We start from the raw sequence: 14,564 nt of genomic DNA, 5'->3' as shown, positions 1-14,564 counted from the left end.
AAATATACTGTTTTTGTTCCTTTCCCATCATTTCTGACAGATGTCAGGTCCAGGAGTTACTTTTTTTCTTTTTTTTTTTTCCTGCAAGACAAAGTTTATTTGTGTAACAGCCCTGGCTGTCCTGGAACTCACTCTGTAGACCAGTCTGGCTTCGAACTCACAGCCTGCCTCTGCCTCCCAAGTGCTGGGATTAAAGAACTGTGCCACCACTGCCTGGCCAAGTCCAGGAGTTATGAATCTGTGCTTTTTGTAAAGTTTCTTTGCTCCTTACAGAGCTATACATGCCTTGTCTCAGGGAAAAAGAAGGTATGCTGTTCATGGAAATGCAAAAGTTCACATACTTATACCCCCTTGCAGCTCTGTCTTTATATTTTTCCTCCTAAGAACTTGGAAGTAAGATCTGATGGACTCATGAAACCTGCTCTTCCCCCATGATGGGGAGGCTTTCTGGTCTACTGTGCAGACAGAAGGAAGAAGAAGCTACTCTTATTCTCCATCTCACCTGCCCCAACTTTGAACCCTTTGAGGATGAGAAGGGAGATTGGTCCTGCTACCCCAATCTTGGTCCACAGCTATTGCTGAAGATGTTTATAACCTAGAGGCTAGTTTGATACTGACTGAGGGATGATGGTTAGTCTGAATGGCAAATCTGTTTCCAGTTCTATGAATATATACTCCTGTTCTCTTTAGGATTCTCCAGGTACCTTGGGTCGGGGTCCTGTGGAAATGATTTCAGCGGGGTTCCGGTTTTTAGACATGGTCATCTTACTGAAAGTCTATCCACTAAAAACAATGGCTTATAAGCATCCTGAGCTAGGAGAACTCCCAGAGATCTTGGAGAAAGGGGCATGAGTGCTGAGATAGTGAAAGATGCTAGGCTTAGCAGTGCAGTCAGTGTGTCTGGATTGTACCTCTGTCACATTTTGCAGAATGAACTAGTATAGCTTCTGCTTTCTGTTTCTCACTTTCCTTACTCTCTTAATAACGTGCTGACAAGTTGTCAGTTAGCTTTGGGCTTTAGGGATTTCAAATCCCCCTATACCTGAGGTTGATAGTGAATAGTGGGTACCTTTTGAAGAGGAACTGGGTTCTGTCTCTTTCCTCTGTGCATCTTTCTCAACCATAGAGGATTGATGGGCCGAACAAAGCCTATTGGATAGAAGGTTTAAGGATGATGGGTGGCAGTGTTGTACCAAGCTATCAAGATCTATGGTTATGTATGGAAAGAATTTGGGATTTGGAGCTGGGCAGGCTGGAGTTCAAACTTCAGTATTAACTGTTGAACTGTTTTACGATCGTAGAATTCTCATTTTAGGGCAAAAATTCATGAGGGTTATATTAGAGTGTAAATATCTAGCCTTGCCCACCATGTCTAGTTCTTTTTGCTCAAGATGGGTAATTTGCCCCCGGATCATCTTATTTTCTTCCTAAGAGGCTTTGTCCATCCATAGTATCCACCACTTGCATCACTTGGCATCTAGAACCTTGGACATCTGGAATTGGCTGATTGGCTGATAAGGAAACAGCATATAGTCCCTGCCCTGGCAACATGGATTTGAGTCCTTTTTCTATAGTAGACGTGTGGTCTTTGGTCTGTTCCCTTTTCTGGGTCTTTGATTTGGGTTTTGTTTGTTTAGTTGTTTTGTTTTTTTTTTTTGTTTGTTTGTTTTTGAGACAGGGTTCTCTGTGTAGCTCTGGCTGTCCTGGAACTCACTCTGTAGACCAGACTGGGTTCGGAACTCAGAGATTTGCCTGCCTCTGCCTCCAAGTGCTGGGATTAAAGGTGTGCAGTACCACACCCCATTTGCATCTTAGTTTTTCTGCCTATTAAATGGGTAGTGGTGAGGAGGGTGGTTCGACTCATTGACTTGAGGAAAGGTGTAATCTTGTCTTTAATTTTCTGTTTTACATTCTTTCCATTCTTTATGGACTTTTATGTGGGATCCTTGATTCTAGGGATGTTTCCTCCTTCTCTGATTTTTTTTTTTTTTTAAAGACAAGGTTTCCCTATAAAATAGTCTTGGCTGTCCAGGACCATGTCTGTAGACCATTCTATCTTCAGACTCAGGTCTGCCAGCCTCTGCCTCTTGAGTGCCTGAATTAAAGGCGTATGCTGTCACTACCTAGCTAGAATGTAACCTTTTAGAAGATGTGCTAAGATGTTTCAGCCGATGTTGCATTTCTTTCTTCCTGGGAGATGTTGTAGGTTCTTTGGTGGTTTTGTGTTGAGCAGTTTTTTTGTGATGAAACTCAGTGCACAATTACATGGGTATGATGGCTCACACATATAATCCCATCATTTGGGAGGTTGAAGTAAGGGGATTGCCAAAAATTTTGGGCCAGTATGGGCTATAGTGTTGAGACTCTGTCTAAAATAATCAAAATCAAAAGTGTACAATTTAGTGGCTTTCAAGATAGCCATGGGATTGTACTTCTGTGGTTAGTCAGTTTTACAATATATTTTTTTACCATCATAGAAAGAAATTTTTATACCTTTTTAACACCCCCCATTCCTTCATCCCTTTCCAGCCCCTGGCAACCAACTAATTTGTCTGGATTGAACTATACTGAAATAGTGAAATCACATAATAATGTCATCCTTTATTAGTTTGCTTTCTTTGATTAGCGTGTGTTTAGAGCACATGCATGGTATAGCATATATCAGTACTTTATTTGTTTCTATCGCCAAATAATAAGATCTTGGGCCCAGAAATAGTGTTTTGGGGGTTGGCTCTTGCTTCTTTCTCTTCTGATCTGGTACGTTTGTGTGGATCCTTAGCGAAGCAGTATGTCAGTGTTTCTCATTGAAATGATTGCCTGTGTTTATTACCCCTGGAGCAGAGCCAGTGTTCCTGGGTGTTTTGGGTGAGGGGGTGGTGTTGGCTCCAGGCTTGCTGGGACAAAGCTGTGAGGCCTAGAATACTAAACACCTCTTGGCCATGGGCTCTGAGAAGACATCTGTCCAATGCTGTTGCCATCCTTCCCTGTACCCTTCCCCCTTTATAAGCAGCTCTTTTAACCGCAGGCTGGGTCAGCAACTTCCCAGGCTGAGAGGGAGGATTCCAGGCCCCCACTGCCTTTTAATTCTAGCCCTCTCTAGGGAAGTGGATCGTACAGAATGGGAGCCATGCTGTGTGTTTCACGGCCACAAAGCCCTAGAGCTCACATATCAAAGGAGTACTACAAGGGATATATTAATTTCCTGTGGCTGTTGTGACAAACAACCATGGACTGTTTGGCTTAAAATAACAGATACGTTCTGTTTCAGTTTTTGGTGGTCAGAAGTTCAAAATGGGTTTCGCTAGGGCCAAAATCAAGGTGGTAGAACCTATTGGACACCCTCTAGGGGCCTAGGAGAGAATCAGCTTCTGGTGGCTGCAACACTCCAATCTCTGCCTCTGTCTGGCTTTCGCTATGTGTATGGTTTTCTTTTTTGTATAAAATCTTCTCTGTGTGTGAAGAAAGTTGTATTAGTTATTTTTCTTGTGACAAAAGCTACTTTTGGAAGGGAAGGGTTTATTGTTACTTACAGTTTGAGGGGATACAGTCCATCATGGTGAGGAAGACTTGTGGCAGAAGTGTAAAGCAGCTGTTCACATTATGTTTGCAGTCAGGAAACGAGAGATGGATGTTGGTACTCAGTTCTTTCTCCTCTCCTTTTATTCAGCACAGGACCCAAGGCCATTGGGTAATGTTGCGTTTAGGATGGGTCTTTCTTTACTCATGCCTTAATGCTCTTGAAACTTCCTAAAAGGCACATCAAAATGTGTGTTTCCTAGTGTTCAAATCCAGTTGAGTTGATAGTGAGAATTAACCATCACAAATCTACCCATTCTCAACTTGGCAACCAAATCTATTACATTTAAATATTAATATTTTACTTATGGTACTCAACATCTCATAGCAATCTCAAGGTAGGTAACATATCTAGTTCATCCGTAAAATTAGTCAAATTCTTAGCAGTTCTAACATTGTTCAAAAATCTAAGTTCAAGGTCTGGTGAGGTAGTATACACCATTAATCCTAGCACCTGGGAGGTAGAGGCAGGTAGATCTCTGAGTTCTAGTCCAGTCAGGGGTTACATTGTAACTCTTAACTGTGAGTCACTGTAAAATTAACAAACAAAACATGTTGCATTGTACAATGGCACTGAGCAGACATTCCCATCCCAGAAGAGAGGAATGAGGACATTAGCAAAGAAAGATTAAATGAAAGCAAGACTGAAAGCCAGCAAGGAAAACACTAAACCCTGCAGTTCATGTCCAACACCTGGGCACTTGATGGCATCATTTGTGTTTGAATAAGCTTGGGTACCCCTAAGCTCTGTTGTTTTGAGCATATATGTAGCCTCTATCCTGAGTCAGCTTCATGCAGTACCTAAAAGAGAAGTTCTTAACCTGTGAGCTGAACCCTTTCACAGCATTACCTAAGACCTTCTGAAAACACAGTTATTTACATTCTGATTCAAAACAGCAAAATTACAGCTATGAAGTAGTAACCAAAATAGTTTCATGGTTGGGGGTCACCAGAACATAAGGAACTATATTAAAGGTTCCTAGCATTAAGAAGGTTGAGAACCCCTAGCCAAAAACCTTTCTTTGCTACATATTTCTGGTATCTCCAATACCCTTGAGGTCACCATTGCAAAAGGACATCACCTTTATAGCTTTATAAAATGGCCTCTTAGGGCCTCGTTGCAGGAAATCTGACCCTGCTACCCATTACCTGGTCTCAATAGCTTTCTGAAACCTTGGTGCAAGGCTATATGGTCACCTCATTGTTGAATTCTGTATGTATGGAAAAAAAAAACAAAACATGATGTGGATGATATCAGGTTATGCTACCAGCTCAAGATGTAGCCTAGTGCCCTTAAACCACAGGTGCCATGGTCTCTGTGAGCCTTTTTGACTGGAAACGGAGAAAAACACTTTTCTAGAGTGTTTTCTGCATTTTACTCTAGAGGCTTTGCTTTTGTAGGCTGAGTTTTTCAGCTGAGTTTTGCTTTTATTTCCTGGATCCTTTCCTGTGTAGGGTCTTGCCCTCAATGTAATATATATATATATATATATATATATATATATATATATATATATAGTATAGAGTTTGGGGATTTTCTTGCTATTTGTTAATATTTATTTATTCATGTGTATGAGTGCTCTATCTGCATGTACACCTGCACGCCAGACTGGGGCATCAGATCCCAGTACAGATGGTTGTGAGCCACCACGTGGTTGCCAGGGATTGAACTCAGGACCTCTGGAAGAACAGACAGTGCTTTTATCTTCTGAGCCATCTCTCCAGCCCCTAGGGTTTTTCTTAATTGCACAAATTTCATAACACTTCTAGCTGCTTTATCTAAATCAGACTGCTTTCAGCTTTAAGGCGGTCAAGCTCCATTTCTTGTCAAATTGCTTATTTCTGTGTATAAAACTTTCTATTTTGTAGCCCATCTCTATGTTGCTGAGGCTGACTGTGAACTCCTGATCCTCTTGTCTGTCTCTACCTCCCAAGTGTTAGGATTAAAACCATAACCACCATAGCAGTTAAAAGTTAAGCCTGGTTGATGTTCTTTTCTTCACCAAAGTCTATGTTTTCCACATCTTGTATGTTTTGTGTGCTCTCAGTGGATTAATGCAGTAAGTAATAACCACAGTAATAATTATGCTAAGGCCCAGAGATTATACTGACTTGAAATTTTGTACAGGCAGCTTAGTCTATTACTTTTGGATTCAGCCTCACTCTAGTGATCAGGTGGACAGACATGAGCCCTATTATTTTACCACACTATAAAACAAATGGCATCTAGTCCTTGTACCTAGCTGAGACCTCCTTAACCAGGACTTAATTGTTCATATTTCTGTCTGTATTCTGTTTTTCTACATTGCTACCAGAATAAACTGTTAAGCCCTACTTTAACATTCTTCTCTAGCCCACAGAAACAATCCATTCCAAATTCTCCAAGCAAACTACCTCCAAATGACTGCAAATTGTGTAATCAGGTATTCACAGCAGTGACCCCACTTCTGGGTACTAACTTTATCACTTTTCTCTTGTTGCTGTAACAGAATACCTGACGAAAGCAACTCGAGAGATATATTTGGGGGATACAGTCCTTCGCAGTGGGCAAGGCACGGCAGTGGGCATGTGAGCCAGCTGCTCATGTTGCATCAGGGAAGAAGTGAAGAACACTGATGCGCAACTTGCTTCTTCCTTTTCCTGTTTTTATTGAGCCTGAGACCCCAGCCTATGTGATGGTGTCACCCACATTCAGGTGATTAGTTAGGCCTACCTGGAAACTCCCTAAAGGACACATGTATTTCCATGTCCAGTCAAGTTGAAAAAAAAAATTAGCTCCACACTTGTGATTGTATTTAGGTCCCACCCAATGTTCCAGTGTGACTCCCCCCATCTCAAGATTTTCAACGTAATCACTTCTGTAAATACCCTTTAAAAATATTACACACACAGGGTTCTAGGCATTAGGTCTGCTATTTTCAGGTAGACATTATTCAGCCTAGTCCAGATCAGGGACAAGATGGGAACTCACTAAGAGATTTCCTACTGCAGGGTGTGGTGCCATACACTGGTCCTACCATGCTTTCCACAGACCTGAAGCAGTTGGCTTGATAGCACTTTGGAAGTTCCAGCCAGATATGGTGGTAATTCCAGAACTCTAGAGGCAGGCAGATCTAGAACTGTAGAAGCATTTTGAGACCAGCCTGGTCTATATAGTGAGTTTGAGGGCAGCCAGGGGCACATAGACCTACTCTCACCCCTCCCCTCCAATCTACTGGCCAAAGTACTGCCTAATGTCCCACTTACTAGGAAACTTGTATTTACATTTCACAGATTGGAATACTGTAGCTCAATGCAGTTTGTTCATTTGGCTTTTATTTGGTGGAGCTGCATCGCAACCTAAATCAATTGGGTTCCACAGCCTGTTCCAAATTCTCTTAGGCTTTTAAACCTGTAGATTGCAGGGTCCTGTCTCAGTTCCTGGGATTTGATACCATGGTGTCAAATAATTTCGTCCAGTCCTTTTGCCAAGGCTTAGAGTGTGGCAGACTCTACTCCAGGCTTCACCTTGAACTTGCAAAGTTCAGGGCAGAGACTGGATTTTTTTGTATCAGGAAACCAATACATAATAAAACTGTGGTCCTGTACTGTTCTCCAGCCTTCCAGCACTTCCCAAAGTGGGAGAGGGAGAGAGAGGAAGAAGCTAGAGCCCTAGCTTTTCAAACTGGGGTGCCAAGGCCAGTGAATATTTAGTGGCCCATCCTCTAGACTCAGTGAGATGCTACTCAGTTACCCTAGGACCCATACCCTATTTGTGCAAAAGGTCTGTTTATTCAGACTTTATTTTTAGGACAAGCTAGAATGTCCCCAGGACTTGCTGCCAGGTATGTGCCACTGCTCATGGCACATTGTGTGTTGCCTCTATACTACTAGCTTTGCTAGCACCCAAACTGAAGCTCCTTTCTGCCTTTGTAAAATGGGAATGGTGCTTCCTGCAACTTGGGTTGCGGTGAGGACTTAAAATGAGGTCACTTTCCTATCTGGCACCTGGCATCAGACATTCTAGTTCTGGGTTTTTCTTTCCTTAGCTGCCTAGTCTTCCTTGCTCTACATATTGCCAGGCCCTGAGCATCTCTGGTACTTAGTGACAGAAATGACTTTGTTTTTCATTCAGTTCTAGAGCAAGTGTTGGTATCTTAATCCTTTGCTCAGGTGCCAGCCTTACTGTCAGGGTAAACTCTTTTCCTCATTCACAAAAGCCAGAGAACATTTATCTGTTTTGCAGAACCCCCCTCTCCTTACTGTATATGCTTACTGCCTATTTCTGCACCCTTCCCCTAGAAGTTTATCAGGGTAGAGACCATGTGTGATTGATTTTGCTGTCTTCATTGTCCAGCCCAGGATGACTCATTTTGGGAGATGATCAAAATGAGTCATTTAGGAGCCCCCCTTTCTCTTCTCATCCCTTCTTCTGTGTTCCTCCTATACATGGGAGAATGCTGTTCTCTTTCTCTCTTTTAACTTTCCTTTTTGTCAGGTGTGTGATTATAGTTAAAAGTTTCATCCCCCTTGATGGGCTAGGCCTTTTGGTTCTGGGAGATGGCTGACGATGTGGGCAAGGATGAACTTGGAGTAACTAGTTGGTGTGCTGGTGTACAGCCTCCAGGGCAGGAGGAGCACCTGTGCTGCTGGAAGGTTGTGTTTGTGCTGCCCAAAGAAGCACATTAAAGGCTTACAGGTATGTTTGTCATCTCTGCAACCTAAGCTACGCCTTCTTGGTGTGGTGGGCCCTGAGGGTGGGGCTGGCTACGTTTTCCCTTGTCCCTCTTGATCCTTTAGCCACTCACCTAGGACTTTCTGAGGGTATCACCATTGAATCTCCTTTTTTTTTTTTTTTTTTTTTTTTTTTGTCATGGTTGGGGCAGCCCTCGTCTCTGCCTCTGAGTGCTGGGTTTGAAGGCGTGCACTACCACACCTGGCTTGCACATCTTCTGTATGCTGGCCTTTTATGTTTAGTGACCACCTCATCAGTATACACTATTACAGAGCCTCTTTAGTTCCTGACGGAATTCCTGTGCTCTTTGCAGATGTGTCAAGTAGACCAAATCCTTCCCATTTCTGTAACTGGTATGGCAAGTTTAGGCCACTTACCTACAACCAGGAAACAAATGCAGTAATGGAGCTAGCTGGCTGGGTTGAAAACCAAAGATTTAGACCTCCAGACACTATGCCCACTCTGCCAGAGATCTCTTATGGTTTTCCAAGGACAGGGGTTTTACTAATTTCCTTTAGTGGGGTACAAAAGTGACTATCTTTAGCCGGGAGCCTGTAAATTTCTAGGTAGGGTAATGTCCCCTAGGAACAGTCTTCCTGTTTTGTAGTATACAGCCTTGTTGCTGGGTCAAGCTGTCTGCTTCTGGCAGCCAGCAGAGGGCGAAAGGGGCCTGAGAAGAATCTGCTTCTGCTTCGTTTTGAAGCGGAAATGCCTTAAACTGTCAAGGTCATTATTATTCTTATTATTTTAATCTGGAAGTATGAGTTTGTATAGGTTCACTTAAACAACCCTTTGGAATAAAATACGATTTGAAATTTAGAAACTACTCAGAATTGAAAAGTTCCCTGGTGTTTCTACTTTGTATTATATAATACTTTAGCAGAGGCTGGAGTGGCACCTCGTGATCAAGTGTCTAAATGTTCCTGAATGAAAATGTTTGAGTCTTCATTTTCAAGTAATGTATTTTGATATGTTCTGTTCAGGTTATGATGGGACATGAATTAGATTAAGACTTTGGGTATTCTGTATTTTTTTCAAGCCTCTTTAATGTTCAGAACATTTAGGGATTTAGAATTCTAGATAAAGAATTGTGTGTCTTTGTTGGGAAAGAAGGTTAAGAAAAATTATCTGTAGCATGGCTACTTAGGAATTATATTTTATTGTCTATTTTCTCAATTTTGTGCTATATATATATATGTTTGCATACATATGTAGAGACTTGTTTAAATATATATGTAAGTGTATTTGAAATATTTATCTATTTTATATATGAGTGTTCCATCTTCACACACATTAGAGGGCATCAGATCCTATTACAGGTAGTTGTAAGCTACCATTTGGTTGCTGGGAATTGAACTTGAGACCTGGAAGAACAGTCAATGCTTTTAACAGCTGGGCCATTTCTCCAGCCACCCTTCCCCCCCTTTCTTTCTTTCTTTCTTTCTTTCTTTCTTTCTTTCTTTCTTTCTTTCTTTCTCTTTCTTTCTCCCTCCCTCCCTCCCTCCCTCCCTCCCTCCCTCCCTCCCTTCCTTCCTTCCTTTCTTTTTTTGAAGTAGGGTTTCCCACTGTAACTTTGGCTGTCCTGAAACTCACTTTGTACATCAGGCTGACCTGAACTCACAGTGATCCGCCTGCCTCTGCCTCTCTGAGTGCTGGGATTAAAGCATGGGCCACCACATTCAGCTGTATTTGGACATACTTAAGATCATACTTGGCTCATTTTCAGCCTTACACAATATATGTTAGAATTTCTCAGATGTTTATAGGGTCAAGATCTGGGTTCTAGCCAGTTACTCTCTTTAGCATCTTCCTTTGATAGAGAACACATTTTTCCATCTAGGCACTTACAGGGTCTAGGCCTCTGGCTGCCTTGAGAGTAGGGATCTGAAAACAGATGAAGTTACTGTTTTCAGGGATCTGGTGCCTCTCTGGGATTAAGTCTTGTTCTTGTTCATTGACTGTCTCCTGCTTTTTAACCACAGAGTAGTTAAGGGCCGTGAATTTCCTAGTATTCTTTTGGCCAATCACCTGGTCCTCTCAGGAACTTGAGGGCAGGACCCTAGGGAGGGGGTACAGACTTTCCTGTTGCTGATCCTTGCACTCTTTCCTCTAGCAGGAACACTGGTTTGAAAAGGCCTTACGGGACAAGAAAGGCTTCATCATCAAGCAGATGAAGGAGGATGGTGCCTGTCTATTCCGGGCTGTAGGTGAGTGTCTGCATTGGTTGAGAGCTTAAGGGCTAAAGGCTTCTGAGCTGTGTCCCAGTAGTTTGTAGTAGCCCTTGAGACAGGATTGATGTAGAGGTTGAACTTTTTTATTATTATATATATATATATATATATATTTTTTTTTTAGGATATCTAGGTACAGACCTTCACAAAAAGTATGTGGTAGTCAGAATTTTGTATGTGGGTTAATCATATCATATTGTCACTTTTGGTATGTAAGAGTTTGTAGTCAGAGTTTTCTCTGTTGTGATGTATTGGAGAAGGTCCCTTTTTCATGCCTGTCTGTGTGCCCATGTATATGAAAATGGGGGTGGTGAAACACACCTTTAATTCAAGCATTCAGGAGTCAGAAACAGGTTGGCTCTTTAGAGTTCATGGACAGCCAGCCTACGTAGCAGGTTCCATGACAACCAAGGCTATATTTGTCTTGTCCTAAAACAAACAAACAAAGAAACAAACTAAAACCCTAGATCTTTACAAGTTTCTATATTAGGGTTTTTTGTTTGTTTTGTTTTGGTTTTTGTTTTAGCTTGGGCAAAAGTAGAGAAAATAGTGAATCCTTTCAGACTCTAATCTAGCTTCAAAAAAAGTGATTAACACATGGATAACCTTACTTTATAAGCCACCCTGCCTACTCTTTATCACTCCTGAAAGAGTATTTTTATAGTATAACTTTTGACACTGGATCATTTCTTTCATAAACATTTCTGTATCTTTCTTCAAGTAAAGTGCTATTGTCATACCTAGCAAAATTAGTTTATTTTCTGAGACAGTCTCATTCTGGGACTTGGAATAATTGTGCTTCAGCCTCCTAAGAGCTGAAATTATAGGTGTGACCAAGTTTGCACAGCAAAAAAATAATAATAATAATAAAAATTAATACTGGCTGGTCTGGAACTTTCTGTGTAAACCAGGTTGGCCTCAGACTATCAGAGATCCATCTGCCTCTGTCTCCCAAGTGCTGGGATTAAAGGTGTGTGCTACTGTGCCAGGCTAGAACTAGTAATTTCTTAATACTGTCTATTAAGCCTAAGTTACATCTTAGAGTGTGAATCTTTGACCAAACAAGTAGTTGTGAAACCCCATACTGAAAGGAACCAAGAGTGTAGCCTGTTCTCCCATACCAGTGGTTCTGCTGTCTTCCAAGGAAAATTGCTCCCTGACATCTTTGAGCTGGGAATCAGATCATCTGGCTTTTGGTGCTGGTCCCAGTTTATAACTGCTATGTGGCTTTTAGGCTATTCACCATCTGTGAAATGGTGGTGCTCCCTGGGCTCCATTATTCTTTCTAGGTTTGTTCTTAGTTTCTCGGTGATCCCCATGTCTGTTATAAGCTGGATTAGTTCAGGTAGCATTCTTAAGCAAGTGACTCTTCTTTCTGGATCCTCTTTCACTAGTTGAAGAATGAGTTAAAGGACTCAACTTTGTTATGGTTTGATGTTTTGTTAACAGTTTATTTTGGTAAATCCCTTTAATGCTTGATACATAGTAGGTCATCATGAAACAGTAGCACTGGAAAAGCCTAGCTGCTTTTCTTGGTTGTGCCTCAGAGCCAGAAATGTTTGTGGAATGGGTGAGCAAATATTCACTTACCCCTTCTACCAAGCAGAAGCTATTCAGGTAATGGTTTCTGTTTGTTTAGAGAAAAATCCCAACCCTTCTACCCATCTGGCTTGAAGTCAAGTTCTCCCTGGGGTTTTTACTAGAGAAAGAACTGGGTTTGGAGGTACCTTGAGAATAAAAGGAAAACAGAGAATGAAAAGGTTGAGAATCTATTAGTTCCTGGGCTCTGTATTAACCTCAGGCTGGATGTAGAAGAAGCAGCACTGCTGTTGGGCATCTGGGCTTGGATGTTTACTGAGGCAGCGTGGAGCTGTTGAGGACCTTGTATGAATAACAACCCACATCAAGAGCAGTTTTTGTATGTGTGTGTCTGTTTAGCTACCCCCCCCATTGGGACCTTCCAGTAAGGGGCCCCGAGCATACAGGAAGAGCTGACCACAGCAAGTTTAAGGCCTTTCCTTATCAGCATATGGCTACACATTTCCCCTGACTGGGCTGCCCTCAGCTTTTCTCTGTAAAACCTCAGAAGTCCTATGGCCTCTCTGATGTACATGGCCCCTGGTCTCTAGGCCGCCTCTAGAGGTTTCCCTGGTGCAGAGTACACAATACACGTGCTGGGGAAGGGGACTTTGTCCCCGGGCTTTCTGTTGTCCCCTGGTTTCTAACCTAGCTTGTACAGGGACAGATGGCCATCACCTTAGACTTTCTACAAAGGTAGAAAGCTTTAACTACCTATCATGTATTATTAAATAGTAGAGGGAATATGTAACTGAGAGCTGGAATTGAGCGGGTTGTACACATATATCGCACTTCATTATTTTTCTGACCCTACTGTGTGCCACACATTTAGCTGGGTGCTTTAGACCCTCCTGAAAATTTTGGATCGTTATCTCATGAAATAGAATTAATTGAAGCTTCGAAAAGAAGGGCAGAAGGTATAGCTCAATAGTGGAACTCTTGTCTAGCATTCAGGAGACCCTGAATTTGATACCCAGCACTGCCAAAGATGGAAAGGGAAATGACAGTGGTAGAGTTTGTGTGGAAACACTTATTAGATGTCCAAACGATGATCCTAGGAACTACTAGTTGAGCATTTCTCAACCTGTGGGTTGCAACCCCTTTGGGGTCAAATGACCATTTCACAGGGGTCACCTAACACCATCGGAAAACTAATAGTAGCAAAATTGTAGTTATGAAGTAACAACGAAAATAATTTTATGGTTGGGGGTCACCACAACATGAGGAAGTGTATTAAAGGGTTGCAGCATTAGAATCACTGTCCTAGCTTCTTAGTTTTTCTGTTCTTTGACCTCTCTGGACCTTCCTTTTTTCAGCTAGAGGCATTTATTCTTTCATTGTTGAGAATCCTACTCAGGTGATTTTCTGTCTTTTGTTTGACCTCTCACATCTGGACAGCACTTTTGAACCAGTATCAATTGCTTGTACCCATTTCTCCTTGCCATCTCCTCCTAGAAATTTGTGAGCATCATTGAACTCTTGGGTGGAGGTGGGTATCCTGTGGCCCATCCTGCCACTGCTGTGCTCAGATAACCTCCTCCTAGAAACAGGAGCCTCATTCCCTTTCACTCCATTTGGCTTTGACTCAGCAGAAATGTCTAGCTCTGCCCATGGCAGTGTGCTGGCCTTTGGGCCAAGTGGAAGCCACATAGATATGTCTTCATGGGCTTCAGAAGAGAGTAGCTGTGGCTGTGTGTCATGGCCCAGAAGTATTAACGAGCCCAATTCTCTGGTTGTTTTGGTGTTGGAACATGGATCATCAGCACTGGGAAAGATAGCTCTTAGATCATTTTTGAAATTTTGCTTTTTATTGTTATTTTTGGAGACAGGGTCTTAGTCAAGCCCAGTCTATCCTGGAATTGTTTAGGTAGGCCAAGTGCCCTTGGTCCTTGAACTTGTGACACTCTTCATGTCTCAACCTTCTGAGTATTGGGATTACAGACATATTGCCACCATGCTTTCACAGATTGGTTTTTCTTTGTTGTTGTTGTTTTTAATTTTTTTTATTAATTACACTTTATTTACTTTGTTTCCCCCCCTGTAGTTCCCTCCCTCCTCCCCTCCCAATCCCTTCCTTCCTTCTCCTTCTCCACGAATGACCCTCCCCAAGTCCACTGATAAGGGAGGTCTTTGTTGTTTTTTGTTTTGAGACAGGGTTTCTTTGTGTAGCTCTAGCTGTAGAACTTGCTCTGTAGAGCTCACTTTGTAGACCAGGCTGGCTTCCAACTCAGAGATCTTCTTGTCTCTGCCTCCCAAATGCTGGGATTAAAGGTATGCACAACCAACCTTAGTTTTGATAACTTTATAAAATGAGAAACTGAGGCCTCAAGAGAAATTCAGGGCCTTGTCTTATCTAAGTCCTTCAGCCGATGTCAGAACAGCACTGTTTGAGATTGTATGAAGACATGGGAGAATTCTACATGCTATTTTCTGTACACCTGCCTCCTTTGGCTTTTCTGTGCTTG

At 42.1% G+C, this 14,564-nt stretch overlaps 1 protein-coding gene across 9 annotated transcripts in view; it reads left to right on the top strand.

Annotated features, from left to right (window-relative positions):
- Positions 1–14,564, top strand: part of Otud5 (OTU deubiquitinase 5) — a 31,231-nt gene that overhangs the window by 3,024 nt on the left and 13,643 nt on the right. For 6 of the 9 annotated variants that reach the window (XM_021658579.2, XM_021658585.2, XM_021658580.2 and 3 more), the window contains one exon: positions 10,404–10,497. In XM_021658579.2, coding sequence (XP_021514254.1) covers positions 10,404–10,497 — 94 coding nt within the window. The remainder of the gene's footprint in view (positions 1–10,403; positions 10,498–14,564) is intronic. The other 3 variants (XM_021658581.2, XM_060374935.1, XM_060374934.1) reach the window with 1 other exon arrangement.

Source organism: Meriones unguiculatus, chromosome X (assembly GCF_030254825.1).
Source record: "Meriones unguiculatus strain TT.TT164.6M chromosome X, Bangor_MerUng_6.1, whole genome shotgun sequence".
Lineage (NCBI taxonomy): Eukaryota > Metazoa > Chordata > Mammalia > Rodentia > Muridae > Meriones > Meriones unguiculatus.
The sequence above is the reverse complement of the archived record's forward strand: the minus strand, read 5'-3'. Positions and strand labels throughout refer to the sequence as shown.